Consider the following 24,855-nt stretch of genomic DNA (forward strand, 5'->3'; position numbering starts at 1 on the left):
TCTCTGGGATCCCCTTTGTTCAGAAATAGCAGACATATATGGCTTTGGCTTTGCTTTTTGGTAATTAGAAGGCAGCTAAATGCTGTTGCGCACCACACGTGTATAATGCCCAGCATTGAAGGGGTTAATTAGAAAGCTTGTAGGGAGCTTGCAGGGTTAATTTTAGCTTTAGTGTAGGTATCAACCTCCCACATGACACATCACACCCCCTGATCCCTCCCAAACAGCTCTCTTCCCTCCCCCATCCCACAATTGTCCCCGCCATCTTAAGTACTGGCAGTAAATCTGCCAGTACTAAAATAAGAGTTTTTTGGGGATTTAAAAAAAAAAAAAACAGAATTTATGTTTACCTGATAAATTACTTTCTCCAACGGTGTGTCCGGTCCACGGCGTCATCCTTACTTGTGGGATATTCTCCTCCCCAACAGGAAATGGCAAAGAGCCCAGCAAAGCTGGTCACATGATCCCTCCTAGGCTCCGCCTTCCCCAGTCATTCGACCGACGTAAAGGAGGAATATTTGCATAGGAGAAATCATATGATACCGTGGTGACTGTAGTTAAAGAAAATAAATTATCAGACCTGATTAAAAAACCAGGGCGGGCCGTGGACCGGACACACCGTTGGAGAAAGTAATTTATCAGGTAAACATAAATTCTGTTTTCTCCAACATAGGTGTGTCCGGTCCACGGCGTCATCCTTACTTGTGGGAACCAATACCAAAGCTTTAGGACACGGATGAAGGGAGGGAGCAAATCAGGTCACCTAGATGGAAGGCACCACGGCTTGCAAAACCTTTCTCCCAAAAATAGCCTCAGAAGAAGCAAAAGTATCAAATTTGTAAAATTTAGTAAAAGTGTGCAGTGAAGACCAAGTCGCTGCCTTACATATCTGATCAACAGAAGCCTCGTTCTTGAAGGCCCATGTGGAAGCCACAGCCCTAGTGGAATGAGCTGTGATTCTTTCAGGAGGCTGCCGTCCGGCAGTCTCGTAAGCCAATCTGATGATGCTTTTAAGCCAAAAGGAGAGAGAGGTAGAAGTTGCTTTTTGACCTCTCCTTTTACCAGAATAAACAACAAACAAGGAAGATGTTTGTCTAAAATCCTTTGTAGCATCTAAATAGAATTTTAAAGCACGAACTACATCCAAATTGTGCAACAAACGTTCCTTCTTTGAAACTGGATTCGGACACAAAGAAGGTACGACTATCTCCTGGTTAATGTTTTTGTTAGAAACAACTTTCGGAAGAAAACCAGGTTTAGTACGCAAAACCACCTTATCTGCATGGAACACCAGATAAGGGGGAGAACACTGCAGAGCAGATAATTCTGAAACTCTTCTAGCAGAAGAAATTGCAACCAAAAACAAAACTTTCCAAGATAATAACTTAATATCAACGGAATGTAAGGGTTCAAACGGAACCCCCTGAAGAACTGAAAGAACCAAATTGAGACTCCAAGGAGGAGTCAAAGGTTTGTAAACAGGCTTGATTCTAACCAGAGCCTGAACAAAGGCTTGAACATCTGGCACAGCTGCCAGCTTTTTGTGAAGTAACACAGATAAAGCAGAAATCTGTCCCTTCAAAGAACTTGCAGATAATCCTTTCTCCAAACCTTCTTGAAGAAAGGATAGAATCTTAGGAATTTTTATCTTGTCCCAAGGGAATCCTTTAGATTCACACCAACAGATATATTTTTTCCATATTTTGTGGTAGATTTTTCTAGTTACAGGCTTTCTGGCCTGAACAAGAGTATCAATGACAGAATCTGAGAACCCTCGCTTTGATAAGATCAAGCGTTCAATCTCCAGGCATTCAGTTGGAGTGAGACCAGATTCAGGTGTTCGAACGGACCTTGAACAAGAAGGTCCCGTCTCAAAGGTAGCTTCCATGGTGGAGCCGATGACATATTCACCAGGTCTGCATACCAAGTCCTGCGTGGCCACGCAGGAGCTATCAAGATCACCGATGCCCTCTCCTGATTGATCCTGGCTACCAGCCTGGGGATGAGAGGAAACGGCGGGAATACATAAGCTAGTTTGAAGGTCCAAGGTGCTACTAGTGCATCTACTAGAGTCGCCTTGGGATCCCTGGATCTGGACCCGTAGCAAGGAACCTTGAAGTTCTGACGAGAGGCCATCAGATCCATGTCTGGAATGCCCCACAACTGAGTAATTTGGGCAAAGATTTCCGGATGGAGTTCCCACTCCCCCGGATGAAATGTCTGACGACTCAGAAAATCCGCTTCCCAATTTTCCACTCCTGGGATGTGGATTGCAGACAAGTGGCAGGAGTGAGTCTCCGCCCATTGAATGATTTTGGTCCCTTCTTCCATCGCCAGGGAACTCCTTGTTCCCCCCTGATGGTTGATGTACGCAACAGTCGTCATGTTGTCTGATTGAAACCGTATGAATTTGGCCTTTGCTAGCTGAGGCCAAGCCTTGAGAGCATTGAATATCGCTCTCAGTTCCAGAATATTTATCGGGAGAAGAGATTCTTCCCGAGACCAAAGACCCTGAGCTTTCAGGGGTCCCCAGACCGCGCCCCAGCCCACCAGACTGGCGTCGGTCGTGACAATGACCCACTCTGGTCTGCGGAAGCTCATCCCCTGTGACAGGTTGTCCAGGGACAGCCACCAACGGAGTGAATCTCTGGTCCTCTGATCTACTTGTATCGTCGGAGACAAGTCTGTATAATCCCCATTCCACTGACTGAGCATGCACAGTTGTAATGGTCTTAGATGAATTCGCGCAAAAGGAACTATGTCCATTGCCGCTACCATCAAACCTATTACTTCCATGCACTGCGCTATGGAAGGAAGAGGAACAGAATGAAGTACTTGACAAGAGTTTAGAAGTTTTGATTTTCTGGCCTCTGTCAGAAAAATCCTCATTTCTAAGGAGTCTATTATTGTTCCCAAGAAGGGAACCCTTGTTGACGGAGATAGAGAACTTTTTTCTACGTTCACTTTCCACCCGTGAGATCTGAGAAAGGCCAGGACAATGTCCGTGTGAGCCTTTGCTTGTGGAAGGGACGACGCTTGAATCAGAATGTCGTCCAAGTAAGGTACTACTGCAATGCCCCTTGGTCTTAGCACCGCTAGAAGGGACCCTAGTACCTTTGTGAAAATTCTTGGAGCAGTGGCTAATCCGAACGGAAGTGCCACAAACTGGAAATGCTTGTCCAGAAATGCGAACCTTAGGAACCGATGATGTTCCTTGTGGATAGGAATATGTAGATACGCATCCTTTAAATCCACCGTGGTCATGAATTGACCTTCCTGGATGGAAGGAAGAATTGTTCGAATGGTTTCCATTTTGAACGATGGAACCTTGAGAAACTTGTTTAGGATCTTGAGATCTAAGATTGGTCTGAATGTTCCCTCTTTTTTGGGAACTACGAACAGATTGGAGTAGAACCCCATCCCTTGTTCTCCTAATGGAACAGGATGAATCACTCCCATTTTTAACAGGTCTTCTACACAATGTAAGAATGCCTGTTTTTTTATGTGGTCTGAAGACAATTGAGACCTGTGGAACCTCCCCCTTGGGGGAAGCCCCTTGAATTCCAGAAGATAACCTTGGGAGACTATTTCTAGCGCCCAAGGATCCAGAACATCTCTTGCCCAAGCCTCAGCGAAGAGAGAGAGTCTGCCCCCCACCAGATCCGGTCCCGGATCGGCGGCCAACATCTCATGCTGTCTTGGTAGCAGTGGCAGGTTTCTTGGCCTGCTTTCCTTTGTTCCAGCCTTGCATTGGCCTCCAGGCTGGCTTGGCTTGAGAAGTATTACCCTCTTGCTTAGAGGACGTAGCACTTGGGGCTGGTCCGTTTCTGCGAAAGGGACGAAAATTAGGTTTATTTTTGGCCTTGAAAGACCTATCCTGAGGAAGGGCGTGGCCCTTGCCCCCAGTGATATCAGAAATAATCTCTTTCAAGTCAGGGCCAAACAGCGTTTTCCCCTTGAAAGGAATGTTAAGCAATTTGTTCTTGGAAGACGCATCCGCTGACCAAGATTTTAGCCAAAGCGCTCTGCGCGCCACAATAGCAAACCCAGAATTTTTCGCCGCTAATCTAGCCAATTGCAAAGTGGCGTCTAGGGTGAAAGAGTTAGCCAATTTGAGAGCATGAATTCTGTCCAAAATCTCCTCATAAGAAGAATCTTTATTGAGCGCCTTTTCTAGTTCATCGAACCAGAAACACGCTGCTGTAGTGACAGGAACAATGCATGAAATTGGTTGTAGAAGGTAACCTTGCTGAACAAACATCTTTTTAAGCAAACCCTCTAATTTTTTATCCATAGGATCTTTGAAAGCACAACTATCTTCTATGGGTATAGTGGTGCGTTTGTTTAGAGTAGAAACCGCCCCCTCGACCTTGGGGACTGTCTGCCATAAGTCCTTTCTGGGGTCGACCATAGGAAACAATTTCTTAAATATAGGGGGAGGGACGAAAGGTATGCCGGGCCTTTCCCATTCTTTATTTACAATGTCCGCCACCCGCTTGGGTATAGGAAAAGCTTCGGGGGGCCCCGGGACCTCTAGGAACTTGTCCATTTTACATAATTTCTCTGGAATGACCAAATTCTCACAATCATCCAGAGTAGATAACACCTCCTTAAGCAGGGCGCGGAGATGTTCCAATTTAAATTTAAATGTAATCACATCAGGTTCAGCTTGTTGAGAAATTTTCCCTGAATCTGAAATTTCTCCCTCAGACAAAACCTCCCTGGCCCCCTCAGACTGGTGTAGGGGCACTTCAGAACCAATATCATCAGCGTCCTCATGCTCTTCAGTATTTTCTAAAACAGAGCAGTCGCGCTTTCGCTGATAAGTGGGCATTTTGGCTAAAATGTTTTTGATAGAATTATCCATTACAGCCGTTAATTGTTGCATAGTAAGGAGTATTGGCGCACTAGATGTACTAGGGGCCTCCTGTGTGGGCAAGACTGGTGTAGACGAAGGAGGGGATGATGCAGTACCATGCTTACTCCCCTCACTTGAGGAATCATCTTGGGCATCATTTTCTCTAAATTTTGTGTCACATAAATCACATCTATTTAAATGAGAAGGAACCTTGGCTTCCCCACATACAGAACACAGTCTATCTGGTAGTTCAGACATGTTAAACAGGCATAAACTTGATAACAAAGTACAAAAAACGTTTTAAAATAAAACCGTTACTGTCACTTTAAATTTTAAACTGAACACACTTTATTACTGCAAATGTGAAAAAGTATGAAGGAATTGTTCAAAATTCACCAAAATTTCACCACAGTGTCTTAAAGCCTTAAAAGTATTGCACACCAAATTTGAAAGCTTTAACTCTTAAAATAACGGAACCGGAGCCGTTTTTATATTTAACCCCTTTACAGTCCCTGGTATCTGCTTTGCTGAGACCCAACCAAGCCCAAAGGGGAATACGATACCAAATGACGCCTTCAAAAAGTCTTTTCTGTGTATCAGAGCTCCTCACACATGCATCTGCATGTCATGCTTCCCAAAAACAAGTGCGCAATAGAGGCGCGAAAATGAGGCTCTGCCTATGATTAGGGAAAGCCCCTAGAGGATAAGGTGTCCAATACAGTGCCTGCCGGTTATTTTACATAATTCCCAAGAATAAAATAATTCCTCAAAGCTATGAAGTATTAAAATATGTTTATATATCAATCGTTTTAGCCCAGAAAATGTCTACAGTCTTAAAAGCCCTTGTGAAGCCCTTTTTTTCTTATGTAATAAAAATGGCTTACCGGATCCCATAGGGAAAATGACAGCTTCCAGCATTACATCGTCTTGTTAGAAATGTGTCATACCTCAAGCAGCAAAAGTCTGCTCACTGTTTCCCCCAACTGAAGTTAATTCCTCTCAACAGTCCTGTGTGGAAACAGCCATCGATTTTAGTAACGGTTGCTAAAATCATTTTCCTCTTACAAACAGAAATCTTCATCACCTTTCTGTTTCAGAGTAAATAGTACATACCAGCACTATTTTAAAATAACAAACTCTTGATTGAATAATAAAAACTACAGTTAAACACCAAAAAACTCTAAGCCATCTCCGTGGAGATGTTGCCTGTACAACGGCAAAGAGAATGACTGGGGAAGGCGGAGCCTAGGAGGGATCATGTGACCAGCTTTGCTGGGCTCTTTGCCATTTCCTGTTGGGGAGGAGAATATCCCACAAGTAAGGATGACGCCGTGGACCGGACACACCTATGTTGGAGAAATGATAATTCTGCTCTGTAGGATCCCCCCTTAGCCCCCAACCTCCCTGATCCCCCCAAACAGCTCTCTAACCCCCCTCTCGGCCTTATTATGCGCCATATTGGGTACTGGCAGCTGTCTGCCAGTACCCAGTTTTGAAATCAAATATGTTTATTATTTTAAAAATTCTATTTTCTGTAGTGTAGCTGCCCCCCCTCAACCCCCAACCTCCCACCCTCCCAGATCGTTAAATTACAAGTTAATTTGTAATGTTCCCACCCTCTCTCCCACCGTGTACCACTTAACATTTGTTCCATAGTGTAGGGTTCCCACCCGCCCGCGCACCCGCTCCCGTGCACACGCGCGCTCACGCGCTCACGCGCACCCGCGCGCACTCGATCTCGCCCCCTTCCCCACCGATGGCCGCCCACCCGCCTCCCTGGATCAGCTCCCACCCACCAACTAACATGGCCATTGATGGCCGATGCAGAGAGGGCCACAGGGTGGCTCTCTCTTCATCGGACGGCTAAAAAATGTTATAGCAGGATGCCTCAATATCGAGGCATCACTGCTATAACATGAAAGCAGTTGGAAGTGATCAGGATCGCTTCCACTGCTTTAAAAGACCAACGACGTACGGGGTATGTCCTTGGTCATTAACTGCATTTTTTTGCAGGACGTACCCCATACGTCATTGGTCGTTAAGGGGTTAAAGGGACCAATACACCTGTATACAATTAAATGAAACAACACATACATAAAATACAAATATATGCATAAAAAAACAACAAATAATTCCATTTGCATGCACCAATTCTAAGTAAGAAAAAGCAGCTCACACAAGCTAGTTTGAATATGTTTACATTGTTCATCATATGTTATATATGTTATTTATGTTACTATATGTCTGATACTGCAAAAAATACACATAAAAAAAGACACCAATACTACATGGTCTAAAAGACACATTCCAAATGGTGCTTAACTATTCTATGCATAAATCCAGAATTGCTATAAAACTGGATCATTAATTATGCAGTTTGATGGATCATCAAAAAAAGACCAAAAAATAAATTTATTTATAATGATTTGCAAAAACAGAATTTATGTTTACCTGATAAATTTCTTTCTCCTACGGTGTATCCGGTCCACGGCTTCATCCTTACTTGTGGGATATTCTCAATCCCTACAGGAAGTGGCAAAGAGAGCACACAGCAGAGCTGTCCATATAGCTCCCCTCAGGCTCCGCCCCCCAGTCATTCGACCGACTGTTAGGAGAAAAAGGAGAACCATAGGGTGCAGTGGTGACTGTAGTTTACAAAAAATAAATTTAAACCTGACCAAAATGCCAGGGCGGGCCGTGGACCGGATACACCGTAGGAGAAAGAAATTTATCAGGTAAACATAAATTCTGTTTTCTCCTACATTGGTGTATCCGGTCCACGGCTTCATCCTTACTTGTGGGAACCAATACCAAAGCTTTAGGACACAGATGAAGGGAGGGAACAAGTCAAGTAACCTAAACGGAAGGCACCACTGCTTGCAAAACCTTTCTCCCAAAAATAGCCTCAGAAGAAGCAAAAGTATCGAATTTGTAAAATTTGGTAAACGTATGCAGTGAAGACCAAGTCGCTGCCTTACAAATCTGTTCAACAGAAGCCTCATTCTTTAAAGCCCATGTGGAAGCCACAGCTCTAGTAGAGTGAGCTGTAATTAGTTCAGGAGGCTGCCTTCCAGCAGTCTCATAAGCCAACCGGATGATGCTTTTCAGCCACATCAAGATTGTGTAACAGACGTTCCTTGTTAGAAACTGGATTAGGACACAGAGAAGGAACAACTATTTCCTGGTTGATATTCTTATTGGAAACCACTTTTGGAAGAAAACCAGGTTTGGTACGTAAAACGACCTTATCTGTATGAAACACCAGATAGGGTGAATTACACTGCAAAGCAGACAATTCAGAAACTCTTCTAGCAGAAGAAATAGCTACTAAAAACAAAACTTTCCAAGATAGCAACTTAATATCTATGGAATGTAGAGGTTCAAACGGAACCCCTTGAAGAACTGAAAGAACTAAATTTAGACTCCATGGAGGAGCCACAGGTCTGTAGACAGGCTTGATTCTGACTAAAGCCTGTACAAACGCCTGAATATCTGGCATGGCTGCCAGACGCTTGTGTAACAAAACAGACAGAGCAGATATCTGTCCCTTTAAAGAACTAGCTGACAGACCTTTCTCCAATCCTTCTTGGAGATATTATCCTTGGAATCCTAATCTTACTCCATGAGTAACCCTTGGATTCGCACCAGCAAAGATATTTCCGCCATATCTTATGGTAAATTTTCCTGGTGACAGGCTTTCTAGCCTGGATCAGAGTATCTAGAACTGATTCCGAAAACCCACGCTTAGCTAGAATCAAGCGTTCAATCTCCAAGCAGTCAGTTGCAGAGAAACTAGGTTTGGATGTTCGAATGGACCTTGAATTAGAAGGTCCTGCCTCAAAGGCAGCTTCCATGGTGGAACCGATGACATATTCACCAGGTCTGCATACCAAGTCCTGCGTGGCCACGCAGGAGCTATCAGAATTACCGAAGCCTTCTCCTGTTTGATCCTGGCTACTAGCCGGGGGAGAAGGGGAAACGGTGGAAAGACATAAGCTAGATTGAACGACCAAGGCGCTACTAAGGCATCTACCAATGTCGCCTTGGGATCCCTGGACCTGGACCCGTAACGTGTAACTTTGGAGTTCTGACGTGACGCCATCAGATCCAGATCTGGAATGCCCCATAGCTGGGTCAGCTGAGCAAAAACCTCCGGGTGGAGTTCCCACTCCCCCGGATGGAAAGTCTGACGACTCAGATAATCCGCTTCCCAGTTGTCCACTCCTGGGATGTGAATTGCTGATAGATGGCAGGAGTGATCCTCTGCCCATTTGATGATCTTGGATACCTCCCTCATCGCCAGGGAACTCTTTGTTCCCCCCTGATTGATGTACACTACAGTCGTCATGTTGTCCGACTGAAATCTGATTGAAATCTAGTTGAGGCCATGCCTGGAGCGCATTGAATATCGCTCTCAATTCCAAAATGTTTATCGGGAGAAGAGATTCTTCCCGAGACCATAGACCCTGAGCCTTCAGGGACTTCCAGACCGCGCCCCAACCTAAGAGGCTGGCGTCGGTCGTGACAATGATCCACTCCGGTCTTCGGAAACTCATTCCCTGAGACAGGTGATCCTGAGACAAGCACCAGAGGAGTGAGTCTCTGGTTTGCTGGTTCATCTGAATCTGGGGAGACAAATCTGCATAATCCCCATTCCATTGTTTGAGCATGCACAGTTGCAATGGTCTTAAATGAATTCGAGCAAAAGGAACCACGTCCATTGCCGCAACCATTAGTCCTATTACCTCCATGCACTGAGCTATGGAGGGTTGAAGAACTCGACAAGTGTTCAAAAGTTTTAATTTCCTGACCTCTGTCAGAAAGATTTTCATTTCTACAGAGTCTATTATTGTTCCCAGGAAGGGAACCCTTGTGAACGGGGACAGAGAACTTTTTTCTATGTTCACCTTCCACCCGTGAGACCTTAGAAAGGCTAGAACAATGTCCGTATGAGCCCTTGCTTTGTGAAAGGACGACGCCTGTATTAAAATGTCGTCTAGGTAAGGTGCTACTGCAATGCCCCTTGGCCTTAGCACCGCTAGAAGGGACCCTAGCACCTTTGTGAAAATTCTGGGAGCAGTGGCCAATCCGAAGGGAAGAGCCATGAACTGGTAATGCTTGTCCAGAAAGGCGAACCTCAGAAACTGATGGTGATCTTTGTGGATAGGAATATGCAGGTACGCATCCTTTAAGTCCACGGTAATCATATATTGACCCTCCTGGATCATTGGTAAAATTCCGAATGGTTTCCATTTTGAATGATGGAACTCTGAGGAATTTGTTTAGGATCTTTAAATCCAGAATTGGCCTGAAAGTTCCTTCCTTTTTGGGAACTACAAACAGGTTTCAGTAAAATCCCAGTCCTTGTTCTGCTGTTGGAACTGGGTTTATCACTCCCATTTTTAAAAGGTCTTCTACGCAATGTAAGAATGCCTGTCTCTTTATCTGGTCTAAAGATAAGCGAGACATGTGGAACCTTCCCCTTGGAGGAAGGTCCTTGAATTCTAGAAGATACCCCTGAGAGACAATTTCTAGTGCCCAGGGGTCCGGAACTACTAGATCCGGTCCCGGATCGGGGGCTACCCCTTCATGCTGTCTTGGTAGCAAGCAGCAGGCTTTTTTTGTTTACCCTTGTTCCAGCCTTGCAATGGTTTCCATGCTGGTTTGGGCTGGGGTGCGTTACCCTCTTGCCTAGTGGCTGTAGAGGTAGAAGCCGGTCCGTTCCTGAAATTGCGAAAGGAACGAAAATTAGACTTATTTTTAGCTTTGAAAGGTCTATCCTGTGGAAGGGCATGGCCCTTTCCTCCAGTGATATCTGAAATAATTTCTTTCAACTCTGGCCCGAATAGGGTCTTACCCTTGAAAGGAATATTAAGCAATTTTGTTTTGGACGACACATCCGCCGACCACGATTTTAGCCAAAGCACCCTACGAAAGAAAATATTGCGAAACCAGAATTTTTCGCCGCTAATTTAGCTAACTGAAAAGCGGCATCTGTAATGAAAGAATTAGCCTACTTCAGGGCGTGAATTCTATCCATGACTTCATCATAAGAAGTCTCCTTCTGGAGCGAGTTTTCTAATTCCTCAAACCAAAAAGCAGCTGCAGTGGTTACAGGAATAATGCAAGAAATTGGTTGAAGAAGAAAACCTTGTTGAACAAAAATTTTCTTAAGTAAACCTTCTAATTTTTTATCCATATGATCTTTGAAAGCGCAACTGTCTTCTATTGGTATAGTTGTGCGCTTAGCTAGTGTTGAAACTACCCCCTCTACCTTAGGGAGGGTCTGCCACGCGTCCCTTCTGGGGTCAACAAAGGGGAACAAAAGGTACACCTGGCTTCTCCCACTCCTTATTCACTATATCCGCCACCCTCTTAGGTATCGGAAACGCATCAGTGTGTACTGGGACCTCTAAGAATTTATCCATTTTACACAATTTTTCTGGGACCACCAAAGGGTCACAATCATCAAGAGTAGCTAGGACCTCCTTAAGTAGAGCGCGGAGGTGTTCAAGCTTAAATTTAAATGCTATGGTATCAGGTTCTGCCTGCTGAGAAACTTTTCCTGTGTCAGAAATTTCTCCCTCAGACAGGCCCTCCCTCACCGCCAAGTCAGATTGATGTGAGGGCACTACAGATAAATTATCCTCTGCGTCTGCTTGCTCATTTTCTGTATTTAAAACTGAGCAATCACGCTTCCTAGGAAAAGCTGGCAGTTTGGATAAAAATGCTGCGAGAGAATTATCCATTACTGCTGCTAACTGTTGCATAGTAATAGCAATTGGCGCGCTAGATGTACTGGGCATCGCTTGCGCGGGCATAGCTGGTGTTGACACAGAAGGAGAGGATAGTGAGCTATCCTCACTACCTTCAGCTAAAGAATCATCTTGGGCTATATCTTTAAGCGTGATTGTACGGTCCTTAAGCTGTTTGGACGCTATGGCACACTTCACACATAAATTTAATGGGGGAACCACCTTGGCCTTTGAACATACAGAACATAGGTTATCTGAAGGGTCAGACATGTTTGACAGACTTAAACAGATCTTCAATGCAATAAAAATTATTTTTGACAAAAACGTTACTGTGTCTTTAAATAATAAAAGTGCACTCTTTATTACTGAAACATCAAAAAACCATCAAATAAACATCCGATTTTAATGAAATTTTCACCACAGTGTCTTAATGCTTTGAAATGATTGCAAACAAATTTTCAGACCAATTAACCCCTTAATGCCCAAACCGGAGCTAATAACAGCAATTAACCTGTTAAAAACACTACAGTACTATGCCACAGCTTCCACTGTGGGCTTTACCTTCCTTATGGATTATTTTAGTAGGAAAACAGAATTTATGCTTACCTGATAAATAACTTTCTCCAACGGTGTGTCCGGTCCACGGCGTCATCCTTACTTGTGGGAATATCTCTTCCCCAACAGGAAATGGCAAAGAGTCCCAGCAAAGCTGGCCATATAGTCCCTCCTAGGCTCCCCCCACCCCAGTCATTCGACCGACGGACAGGAGGAAAAATATAGGAGAAACCATATGGTACCGTGGTGACTGTAGTTAGAGAAAATAATTCATCAGACCTGATTAAAAAACCAGGGCGGGCCGTGGACTGGACACACCGTTGGAGAAAGTAATTTATCAGGTAAGCATAAATTCTGTTTTCTCCAACATTGGTGTGTCCAGTCCACGGCGTCATCCTTACTTGTGGGAACCAATACCAAAGCTTTAGGACACGGATGAAGGGAGGGAGCAAATCAGGTTACCTAAACGGAAGGCACCACGGCTTGCAAAACCTTTCTCCCAAAAATAGCCTCCAAAGAAGCAAAAGTATCAAATTTGTAAAATTTGGCAAAAGTGTGCAGTGAAGACCAAGTCGCTGCCTTACATATCTGGTCAACAGAAGCCTCGTTCTTGAAGGCCCATGTGGAAGCCACAGCCCTAGTGGAGTGAGCTGTGATTCTTTCAGGAGGCTGCCGTCCGGCAGTCTCGTAAGCCAATCGGATGATGCTTTTAAGCCAAAATGAAAGAGAGGTAGAAGTCGCTTTTTGACCTCTCCTTTTACCAGAATACACAACAAACAAATAAGATGTTTGTCTGAAATCTTTTGTAGCCTCTAAATAGAATTTTAGAACACGGACTACGTCCAAATTGAGTAACAAACGTTCCTTCTTTGAAACTGGATTCGGACATAAAGAAGGTACAACTATCTCCTGGTTAATATTCTTGTTAGAAACGACCTTTGGAAGAAAACCAGGCTTAGTACGCAAAACCACCTTATCTGCATGGAACACCAGATAAGGCGGAGAACACTGCAAAGCAGATAACTCTGAAACTCTTCTAGGAGAAGAAATAGCAACCAAAAACAAAACTTTCCAAGATAGTAACTTAATATCTATGGAATGTAAAGGTTCAAACGGAACCCCTTGAAGAACTGAAAGAACTAGATTTAGACTCCAGGGAGGAGTCAAAGGTCTGTAAACAGGCTTGATCCTAACCAGAGCCTGAACAAATGCTTGAACATCTGGCACAGCTGCCAGTCTTTTGTGTAGTAAGACAGATAAAGCAGAGATCTGTCCCTTTAGAGAACTTGCAGATAATCCTTTCTCCAAACCTTCTTGTAGAAAGGAGAGAATCTTAGGAATTTTTATCTTATTCCATGGGAATCCTTTGGATTCACACCAACAGATATATCTTTTCCATATTTTATGGTAAATCTTTCTAGTTAGCAGTTTTCTGGCCTGAACCAGAGTATCTATCACAGAATCTGAAAACCCACGCTTTGATAGAATCAAGCGTTCAATCTCCAAGCCGTCAGCTAGAGGGAGACCAGATTTGGATGTTCGAATGGACCCTATACAAGAAGGTCCTGTCTCAAAGGTAGCTTCCATGGTGGAACCGATGACATATTCACCAGGTCTGCATACCAAGTCCTGCGTGGCCACGCAGGAGCTATCAAGATCACCGAGGCCCTCTCCTGTTTGATCCTGGCTACCAGCCTGGGAATGAGAGGAAACAGTGGAAATACATAAGCTAGGTTGAAGGTCCAAGGTGCTACTAGTGCATCTACTAGAGTCGCCTTGGGATCCCTGGATCTGGACCCGTAGCAAGGAACCTTGAAGTTCTGACGAGACGCCATCAGATCCATGTCTGTAATGCCCCATAATTGAGTTAGTTGGGCAAAAATCTCCGGGTGGAGTTCCCACTCCCCCGGATGGAATGTCTGACGACTCAGATAATCCGATTCCCAGTTTTCCACACCTGGGATGTGGATCGCAGATAGATGGCAGGAGTGATCCTCCGCCCATTTAATTATTTTGGTCACTTCTTTCATCGCCAGGGAAGTCCTTGTTCCCCCCTGATGATTGATATACGCAACAGTCGTCATGTTGTGTGATTGGAATCTTATGAATCTGGCCTTTGCTAGCTGAGCCCAAGCCCTGAGAGCATTGAAGATCGCTCTTAGTTCCAGAATGTTTATCGGGAGAAGAGACTCTTCCCGAGACCATAGTCCCTGAGCTTTCAGGGATTCCCAGACCGCGCCCCAGCCCACTAGACTGGCGTCGGTCGTGACAATGACCCACTCTGGTCTGCGGAAGCTCATTCCCTGGGATAGATGGTCCAGGGTCAGCCACCAACGGAGTGAATCTCTGGTCTTCTGATCTACTTGAATCATTCGAGACAAGTCTGTATAGTCCCCATTCCACTGTTTGAGCATGCACAGTTGTAATGGTCTTAGATGAATTCGCGCAAAAGGAACTATATCCATTGCTGCAACCATCAACCCTACTACTTCCATGCACTGCGCTATGGAAGGACGTGGAACAGAATGAAGAACTTGACAAGTGCTTAGAAGTTTTGACTTTCTGACCTCTGTCAGAAAAATCCTCACTTCTAAGGAATCTATTATTGTTCCCAAGAAGGGAACTCTTGTTGACGGAGACAGAGAACTCTTTTCTATGTTCACCTTCCATCCGTGTGATCTGAGAAAGGCCAGAACGATGTCTGTGTGAGCCTTTGCTTTTGACAGGGACGACGCTTGTATTAGAATGTCGTCCAAGTAAGGTACTACTGCAATGCCCCTCGGTCTTAGAACCGCTAGAAGGGACCCGAGTACCTTTGTGAAAATCCTTGGAGCAGTGGCTAACCCGAATGGGAGGGCCACAAACTGGTAATGTTTGTCCAGAAAGGCAAACCTTAGGAACTGATGATGCTCTTTGTGGATAGGAATATGTAGGTACGCATCCTTTAGATCCACGGTAGTCATAAATTGACCTTCCTGGATAGAGGGTAGAATCGTTCGAATGGTTTCCATCTTGAACGATGGTTCCCTGAGAAATTTGTTTAGGATCTTCAAATCCAAAATTGGTCTGAAGGTTCCCTCTTTTTTGGGAACTACGAACAGATTTGAATAAAATCCATTCCTTGTTCCTTTATTGGAACTGGGTGTATCACTCCCATCTTTAACAGGTCTTCTACACAATGTAAGAACGCCTGTCTCTTTATTTGGTTTAAGGATAAGTGAGACATGTGGAACCTTCCCCTTGGGGGTAGTTCCCTGAATTCCAGAAGATAACCCTGAGAAACTATTTCTAGTGCCCAGGGATCCTGAACATCTCTTGCCCAAGCCTGAGCAAAGAGAGAGAGTCTGCCCCCTACTAGATCCGTTCCCGGATCGGGGGCTACTCCTTCATGCTGTTTTGTTAGCAGCAGCAGGCTTCTTGGCCTGCTTACCCTTGTTCCAGCCTTGCATAGGTTTCCAGGCTGGTTTGGGCTGTGAGGCATTACCCTCTTGCTTAGAGGATGCAGAATTAGAGGCCGGTCCGTTCCTGAAATTGCGAAAGGAACGAAAATTAGACTTATTCTTGGCCTTGAAAGGCCTATCTCGTGGAAGGGCGTGGCCCTTTCCCCCAGTGATGTCTGAGATAATCTCTTTCAATTCTGGTCCAAATAGAGTTTTACCTTTGAAAGGGATGTTAAACAATTTTGTCTTGGATGATACATCCGCTGACCAAGACTTTAGCCAAAGCGCTCTGCGCGCCACAATTGCAAACCCTGAATTTTTCGCCGCTAATCTAGCTAATTGCAAAGCGGCATCTAAAATAAAAGAGTTAGCCAACTTAAGTGCGTGAACTCTGTCCATAACCTCCTCATATGGAGTCTCTATACTGAGCGACTTTTCTAGTTCCTCAAACCAGAACCACGCTGCTGTAGTGACAGGAACAATGCACGAAATGGGTTGTAGAAGGTAACCTTGCTGTACAAAAATCTTTTTTAAGCAAACCCTCCAATTTTTTATCCATAGGATCTTTGAAAGCACAACTATCCTCGATAGGAATAGTAGTGCGCTTGTTTAGAGTAGAAACTGCCCCCTCGACCTTAGGGACTGTCTGCCATAAGTCCTTTCTGGGGTCGACCATAGGAAATAATTTCTTAAATATAGGGGGGGTACCAAAAGGTATGCCGGGCTTCTCCCACTCCTTATTCACTATGTCCACCACCCGCTTGGGTATAGGAAAAGCGTCGGGGTGCACCGGAACCTCTAGAAACTTGTCCATCTTGCATAATTTCTCTGGAATGACCAAGTTGTCACAATCATCCAGAGTAGATAACACCTCCTTAAGCAGTGCGCGGAGATGTTCTAATTTAAATTTAAATGTCACAACATCAGGTTCAGCTTGTTGAGAAATTTTTCCTGAATCTGAAATTTCCCCATCTGACAAAACCTCCCTCATGGCCACTTCAGATTGGTGTGAGGGTTTGACGGAACAATTATCATCAGTGCCCTCCTGCTCTTCAGTGTTTAAAACAGAGCAATCGCGCTTTCTCTGATATGCAGGCATTTTGGATAAAATATTTGCTATGGAGTTATCCATTACAGCCGTCAATTGTTGCATGGTAATAAGCATTGGCGCGCTAGATGTACTAGGGGCCTCCTGCGTGGGCAAAACTGGTGTATACACAGTAGGAGATGATGTAGTATCATGTCTACTCCCCTCATCTGAGGAATCATCTTGGGCAATTTCATTATCTGTGGCAGTACTGTCCTTACTTTGTTTGGACGCTATGGCACAATTATCACACAAATTTAAATGGGGAGACACATTGGCTTTCATACATATAGAACATAGCTTATCCGAAGGCACAGACATGTTAAACAGGCTTAAACTTGTCAATAAAGCACAAAAACCATTTTAAAACAAAACCGTTACTGTCTCTTTAAATTTTAAACAGAAACACTTTATTACTGAATATGTGAAAAAGTATGAAGGAATTGTTCAAAAATTACCAAAATTTCACCACAGTGTCTTAAAGCATTAAGAGTATTGCACACCAATTTTCAGAGCTTTAACCCTTAAAATAACGGAACCGGAGCAGTTTACAATTTTAACCCCTATACAGTCCCAGCTACAGCCTTTGCTGTGACTTTACCAAGCCCAGAGGGGAATACGATACCAAATGACGCCTTCTAGAAACTTTTCCAGCTACTTTCAGATCCTCACACATGCATCTGCATGTCTTGCTCTCAAAAACAACTGCGGAGTAATGGCGCGAAAATGAGGCTCAGCCTACAACTGGGAAGGCCCTCCCTGACTGGAAAAGGTGTCTAACATAGTGCCTGCCGTTAAAAAACGTTCCCCAAGTTTATAAATGTGAATTATCAGCATAAACATGTATAAAATGTCCAAATAAAGCAATCGATTTAGCCCATAAAAGTGTCTACCAGTTTTATAGCCCATATTAAGCCCTTTATTCTGTTTGAGACTAAGAAAATGGCTTACCGGTCCCCATGAGGGGAAATGACAGCCTTCCAGTATTATACAGTCTTGTTAGAAATATGGCTAGTCATACCTTAAGCAGAAAAGTCTGCTGTTTCCCCCAACTGAAGTTACTTCATCTCAACAGTCCTATGTGGAAACAGCAATCGATTTTAGTTACTGTCTGCTAAAATCATCTTCCTCTCACAAACAGAAATCTTCATCCTTTTCTGTTTCAGAGTAAATAGTACATACCAGCACTATTTTAAAATAACAAACACTTGATAGAAGAATAAAAAACTACATTTAAACACCAAAAAACTCTTAACCATCTCCGTGGAGAGGTTGCCTGTGCAACGGCAAAGAGAATGACTGGGGTGGGCGGAGCCTAGGAGGGACTATATGGCCAGCTTTGCTGGGACTCTTTGCCATTTCCTGTTGGGGAAGAGATATTCCCACAAGTAAGGATGACACCGTGGACCGGACACACCAATGTTGGAGAAATAAGCCTCTCTGGAGTCTTTCCTGATGCCTCTGGACTCCCCACGTGAAGCTGCATGAACTGCCTAAGCAAAACAACTGTGCAAGAGTGGAGGGGCCTTTCTGACTAGAATAGGTGTCCAAATAAGTGCCAGGCGCAAAATAAAACCCCAAAAGTGTTTTAAAGTCTGAAAAAACACCTTATTTATAGTGAAAACATGCTAAAAAGCAATCGATTTAGCCCACAATAGTGTCAACCAGCATAGAGCCCTTAATATAAGCCATAATTTTATACAGAGTCTAAGAAAAATGGCTTACCTATCCCAGAGGGGATTGCTGACAGTCTTCTAGCATTACTAGGTCTGGTTAAAAAAATGACTGATCATACCTGAAGCAGTTAAGCATGCAATCTGTTCCCCCCAACTGAAGTTCTCTGGTTTCAACAGTCCTGCGTGGGAACAGCAATGGATTTTAGTTACTGGTGCTAAAATCATATTCCTCTTGGCAGAAATCTTCATCACTTTCTGCTGCAGAGTAAATAGTACAAGCCGGCACTATTTTAAAATAACAAACTCTTGATAGAAGAATAAAAAACTACAACTAAACACCACATACTCTTTACCACCCCCGTGGAGATGCTACTAGTTAGAGGGGCAAAGAGAATGACTGGGGGGGGGGGCGGAGCCTGAGGGGAGCTATATGGACAGCTCTGCTGTGTGCTCTCTTTGCCACTTCCTGTAGGGATTGAGAATATCCCACAAGTAAGGATGAAGCCGTGGACCGGATACACCAATGTAGGAGAAAACTTACCTTACCTGATAAATTCCTTTCTCCTGTAGTGTGGTCAGTCCACGGGTCATCATTACTTCTGGGATATTAACTCCTCCCCAACAGGAAGTGCAAGAGGATCACCCAGCAGAGCTGCTATATAGCTCCTCCCCTCTACGTCACACCCAGTCATTCGACCGAGAACCAACGAGAAAGGAGAAGCTAAAGGGTGCAGTGGTGACTGGAGTATAATTTAAAAATTTAGACCTGCCATAAAAAACAGGGCGGGCCGTGGACTGACCACACTACAGGAGAAAGGAATTTATCAGGTAAGCATAAATTATGTTTTCTCCTGTTAAGTGTGGTCAGTCCACGGGTCATCATTACTTCTGGGATACCAATACCAAAGCTAAAGTACACGGATGACGGGAGGGACAGGCAGGATCTTATACGGAAGGAACCACTGCCTGAAGAACCTTTCTCCCAAAAACAGCCTCCGAAGAAGCAAAAGTGTCAAATTTGTAAAATTTGGAAAAAGTATGAAGAGAAGACCAAGTTGCAGCCTTGCAAATCTGTTCAACAGAGGCCTCATTCTTAAAGGCCCAAGTGGAAGCCACAGCTCTAGTAGAATGAGCTGTAATTCTTTCAGGAGGCTGCTGTCCAGCAGTCTCATAAGCTAAACGTATTATGCTACGAAGCCAAAAAGAGAGAGAGGTAGCAGAAGCTTTTTGACCTCTCCTCTGACCAGAATAAACGACAAACAGGGAAGACGTTTGTCGAAAATCTTTAGTTGCCTGTAAATAAAATTTCAGAGCACGGACTACATCCAGATTGTGTAGAAGACGTTCCTTCTTTGAAGAAGGATTAGGACACAAGGATGGAACAACAATCTCTTGATTGATATTCCTGTTAGTGACTACCTTAGGTAAGAACCCAGGTTTAGTACGCAGAACTACCTTGTCTGAATGAAAAATCAGATAAGGAGAATCACAATGTAAAGCAGATAACTCAGAGACTCTCCGAGCCGATGAAATAGCCATTAAAAACAGAACTTTCCAAGATAACAGCTTGATATCAATGGAATGAAGGGGTTCAAACGGAACACCCTGTAAAACGTTAAGAACTAAATTTAAGCTCCATGGTGGAGCAACAGTTTTAAACACAGGCTTAATCCTGGCCAAAGCCTGGCAAAAAGCCTGAACGTCTGGAACTTCTGACAGACGCTTGTGTAAAAGAATGGACAGAGCTGAGATCGGTCCCTTTAAGGAACTAGCAGATAAACCCTTTTCTAAACCTTCTTGTAGAAAGGATAATATCCTAGGAATCCTAACTTTACTCCATGAGTAACGCTTGGATTCGCACCAATGTAAGTATTTACGCCATATTTTATGGTAAATCTTTCTGGTAACAGGCTTCCTAGCCTGTATTAAGGTACCAATAACTGGCCCTCACTTCATGCTGTCTTAGGGGCAGCAGCAGTTTTTCTGGCCTGCTTGCCCTTGTTCCAGGACTGGTTGGGTCTCCAGCCTTGTCTGTAGCGAGCAGCAGCTCCTTCCTGTTTTGGTGCAGAGGAAGTTGATGCTGCTCCTGCCTTGAAATTACGAAAGGAACGAAAATTAGACTGTCTAGCCTTAGGTTTGGCTCTGTCTTGAGGTAGAGCATGGCCCTTACCTCCAGTAATGTCAGCGATAATTTCTTTCAAACCGGGCCCGAATAAGGTCTGCCCTTTGAAAGGTATGTTAAGTAATTTAGATTTAGAAGTAACGTCAGCTGACCAGGATTTTAGCCACAGTGCTCTGCGTGCCTGAATGGCGAATCCGGAATTTTTAGCCGTAAGTTTAGTTAAATGTACTACGGCATCTGAAACAAATGAATTAGCTAGCTTAAGAGTTTTTAGCTTGTTTGAAATCTCATCTATAGACATTGAGTCAAGAGTCTCTTCCAGAGACTCGGACCAAAAAGCGGCCGCGGCCGTGACAGACGCAATACATGCAAGGGGTTGCAATATAAAACCTTGTTGCACAAACATTTTCTTAAGGTAACCCTCTAATTTTTTATCCATTGGATCTGAAAAGGCACAGCTATACTCCACTGGGATAGTGGTACGCTTAGCCAGAGTAGAAACCGCTCCCTCCACCTTAGGGACCGTCTGCCATAAGTCCCGTGTGGTGGCGTCTATTGGGAACATTTTTCTAAATACAGGAGGGGGGGAAAAGGGTACACCGGGCCTATCCCACTCCTTAGTTATTATCTCTGTAAGCCTCTTAGGTATAGGAAATACGTCAGTACTCGCCGGTACCGCATAGTATCTATCCAGCCTACATAATTTCTCTGGGATTGCAACGGTGTTACAATCATTCAGAGCCGCTAATACCTCCCCTAGCAGTACACGGAGGTTTTCCAGCTTAAACTTAAAGTTAGAAATGTCTGAATCCACTCTATTGGGATCAGAACCGTCACCTGCAGATTGAAGCTCTCCGTCCTCATGTTCTGCATACTGTGACGCAGTATCTGACATGGCCCTAATATTATCAGCGCACTCTGTTCTCATCCCAGAGTGATCACGCTTACCTCTAAGTTCTGGTAATTTAGACAAAACTTCAGTCATAACATTAGCCATGTCCTGTAATGTGATTTGTAATGGCCGCCCTGAAGTACTCGGCGTTACAATATCACGCACCACCCGAGCGGGAGATGCAGGTACTGACACGTGAGGCAAGTTAGTCGGCATAACTTTCCCCTCGTTGTTTGGTGAATGATGTTCAATTTGTACAGATTGACTTTAATTTAAAGTAGCATCAATACAATTAGTACATAAATTTCTATTGGGCTCCACTTTGGCTTTAGCACATATAGCACAGAGATATTCCTCTGAGTCAGACATGTTTAACACACTAGCAATAAACTAGCAGACTTGGAAATACTTTTCAACTCAATTTACAAGTAATATGAAAAAACGTACTGTGCCTTTAAGAAGCACAGAAAAAGTTATGACAGTTGAATAATAATGAACCGGAGAAATTATAAATTCAAATTCTTTCCGGTAAAAACACAATTTAGCAAAGGATTGCTCCCATAGTAATGAATAACAAACCCTTACATAGCAGAAAAAAAGTACATAATAAAAACGTTTTTTATCACAGTCAAAGCACAATCTCACAGGTCTGCTGTGAGTGATTACCTCCCTCAAAATAACTTTGGAAGACCCTTGAGCTCTGTAGAGATGAACCGGATCATGCAGGGAAGAAAACAGACTTCTGATGCGTAGCAAAAGCGCCAAAATAGGCCCCTCCCCCTCACACACATCAGTGAGGGAGATCAGTAAACTGTCTTAAATTAAATAAAACTACCGCCAAGTGGAAAAAACAGTGCCCAAAACAATTTTTCACCCAGTACCTCAGATAATTAAACGATTTAACATGCCAGCAAAACGTTTAACATCAATAAATGAAGTGTCATTAGAAAGCCTGTTGCTAGTCGTTCCCACTGCAAGTTAGGCTAAAAAATTTTATGCATACAGTATTATCCCAGTGAAGTACCATTCCCCAGAATACTGAAATGTAAATATACATACATGACAGCCTGATACCAGTTGCTACTACTGCATTTAAGGCTGAACTTACATTATATCGGTATTGGCAGTATTTTCTCAGTCAATTCCATTCCTCAGAAAATAATATGCTGCTACATACCTCATTGCAGGTGAACCTGCCCGCTGTCCCCTGATCTGAAGTTTACCTCACTCCTCAGATGGCCGAGAACAGCAAAATGATCTTAACTACGCCGGCTAAAATCATACAAAAACTCAGGTAGATTCTTCTTCAAATTCTACCTGAGAAGGAACAACACACTCCGGTGCTGTTTTAAAATAACAAACTTTTGATTGAAGATATAAAAACTAAGTATAATCACCACAGTCCTCTCACACATCCTATCTATTAGTTGGGTGCAAGAGAATGACTGGGTGTGACGTAGAGGGGAGGAGCTATATAGCAGCTCTGCTGGGTGATCCTCTTGCACTTCCTGTTGGGGAGGAGTTAATATCCCAGAAGTAATGATGACCCGTGGACTGACCACACTTAACAGGAGAAAAGAATTTCTTTTCAACAATTTGAAATTGCAAACCATGATTGGTATTTATGAAAGCCCATCAAAGAACACATATGTAAAAAACCAATTATTATGGAAAAGTTTTATATAAAGTTAAGGGATAAAAATTCACTTGAAAAAACAAACAAACAAATCCCCAGAGGACCAATTTGTAAAAAATACACGATTTCATAATTAACATGTAATTGGATTCACCAATTATTGTTAACTTCTATTCAAAAATATTTTTTTCAAAAACAACACACATACTGTGTATTTTATGTTGAATATGAAATTATTGTTATATGAAAATATCCCTGAACCATTAAATTTATTATATAGAAATATGTACAGATAACTCATTCACAGAAATTTATGGATGTTAAAGTGACTACTCCACAAAATAGCTCATGTCCCATTCACGATTCTCAATTTGTAAATCCAATATAATTCTTGTTTTGACAACAATTTACACCTATCACCCCCTCTGGGTGGGAACATGATACGATCAATGACTTGAACTTTCATACTAAATATATTGGTCATATGTATAAGATTAAAGTGCCTGGCTACCGCAGACTCTTTTACATATTCCCTTGAATCCCTTATGTGCTCCCTAATTCTGGACCTCAGTTCCCTAGTCGTTTGACCTGTATACTGTAGGTGACAGTATTTGCATTCCAGAAGGTAAACCGCAAAAGTAGTTCTGCAGTTGGCATAGAATTTATGTGAAAATTCTTCTCCCGTTTGCGTGCTATTACAAGAATAAACACCTTGCAGTTATGCAGTAGATAAAATAAAAAATCAGTTTTTTGGAGTATTTTTTTACCGTCATTTTCGCCTTCAGTTCTGTGAACATGGATGGAATCACCAAATTCTCTTCCACTTGCAGAACTTCCTCACGGCTTGGCCAGATATCCCGTAGATAAATCTTCTTACCCTGAGTGTCTTCCCCTATGTATAAAAACATCATTACACGCAAACATACTTAGACACCAACAAATGAATTCAGCAGCCCTATTGCAGTCTACTGTAACTTGACTGTTCAAAAGTACTCTATATTTGTTTATATAATCCATCTATTTATACTGGAATTTTTCTTTTTACTTTTTGTTAAGTGTCTTTATAAAATTGATTCCTTGATGATGAAGGTTTAGGTTCCATAAGAACAAAGATCATGCCAATCTAAGTGTCAATAATAGGTCAAGTGTTCTCACAGTCAGAACATTTATTTATAAGGGGGTGGGAAGAAAAATAAGTGTAAAAGAAGCAAAAGTTTACACAGCACAATAGGAGAAACGATGACAAGTAAACTAGTGGGGTGGGGGAGATTTGATGAGAGTATGAACAGTAAAAGTGTGTGAAATAAAAAAAAAAAAAAAAAGCTCACAGGGAAAGATTACCAAATGCCAGGAAAAAAAACAGGAACAGGAGAGAGTAAAAAGGAGAGAGGAATTCCTATTACTTGCTCACCCAAGGCTTCAGTCTGCAGATCTATATTTACAGTTCCAGCAAGGGCATAGGCAATAACGAGAGGTGGAGATGCCAGGTAGTTGGCACGGATGCAGTCACACAGATGCCCTTCAAAATGTTTGCTCCCTGAGAAAACTCCACAAGCCACCAGCTCCCCCTACCAATACATTCAAATGTTACATGCCATTCAAGCACTAAGAAACTCTAGATGTAATCTATGTATTCAAATGTTTCCAAATACCTACCTCTTTTATAGCTGTAACAATCTCCTCTGGTAAAGGGTTAGTGTTACCGACGCATCTGGAACAACCATAACCAATAATATCAAACCTAGGGAAACACAACATAAAAAAAAAAGTGAAAAACAATAGCAGCTTCTTAGAGAACTTATTACAGAAAAGTAACATCTGTTTAAAGGGAACT

At 43.1% G+C, this 24,855-nt stretch overlaps 1 protein-coding gene across 3 annotated transcripts in view; it reads right to left on the reverse strand.

The window, feature by feature from the left end:
• The window catches only part of IREB2 (iron responsive element binding protein 2), a gene marked incomplete in the record, with an annotated part of 432,524 nt that overhangs the window by 152,266 nt on the left and 255,403 nt on the right, over nt 1-24,855 (reverse strand). For all 3 annotated transcript variants that reach the window (XM_053717273.1, XM_053717272.1, XM_053717271.1), the window contains 3 exon segments: nt 23,789-23,913; nt 24,433-24,589; nt 24,678-24,762. In XM_053717273.1, the coding sequence (XP_053573248.1) occupies nt 23,789-23,913; nt 24,433-24,589; nt 24,678-24,762 (367 nt within the window).

Source organism: Bombina bombina, chromosome 6 (assembly GCF_027579735.1).
Source record: "Bombina bombina isolate aBomBom1 chromosome 6, aBomBom1.pri, whole genome shotgun sequence".
In the NCBI taxonomy this organism is placed as follows: Eukaryota; Metazoa; Chordata; class Amphibia; order Anura; family Bombinatoridae; genus Bombina; species Bombina bombina.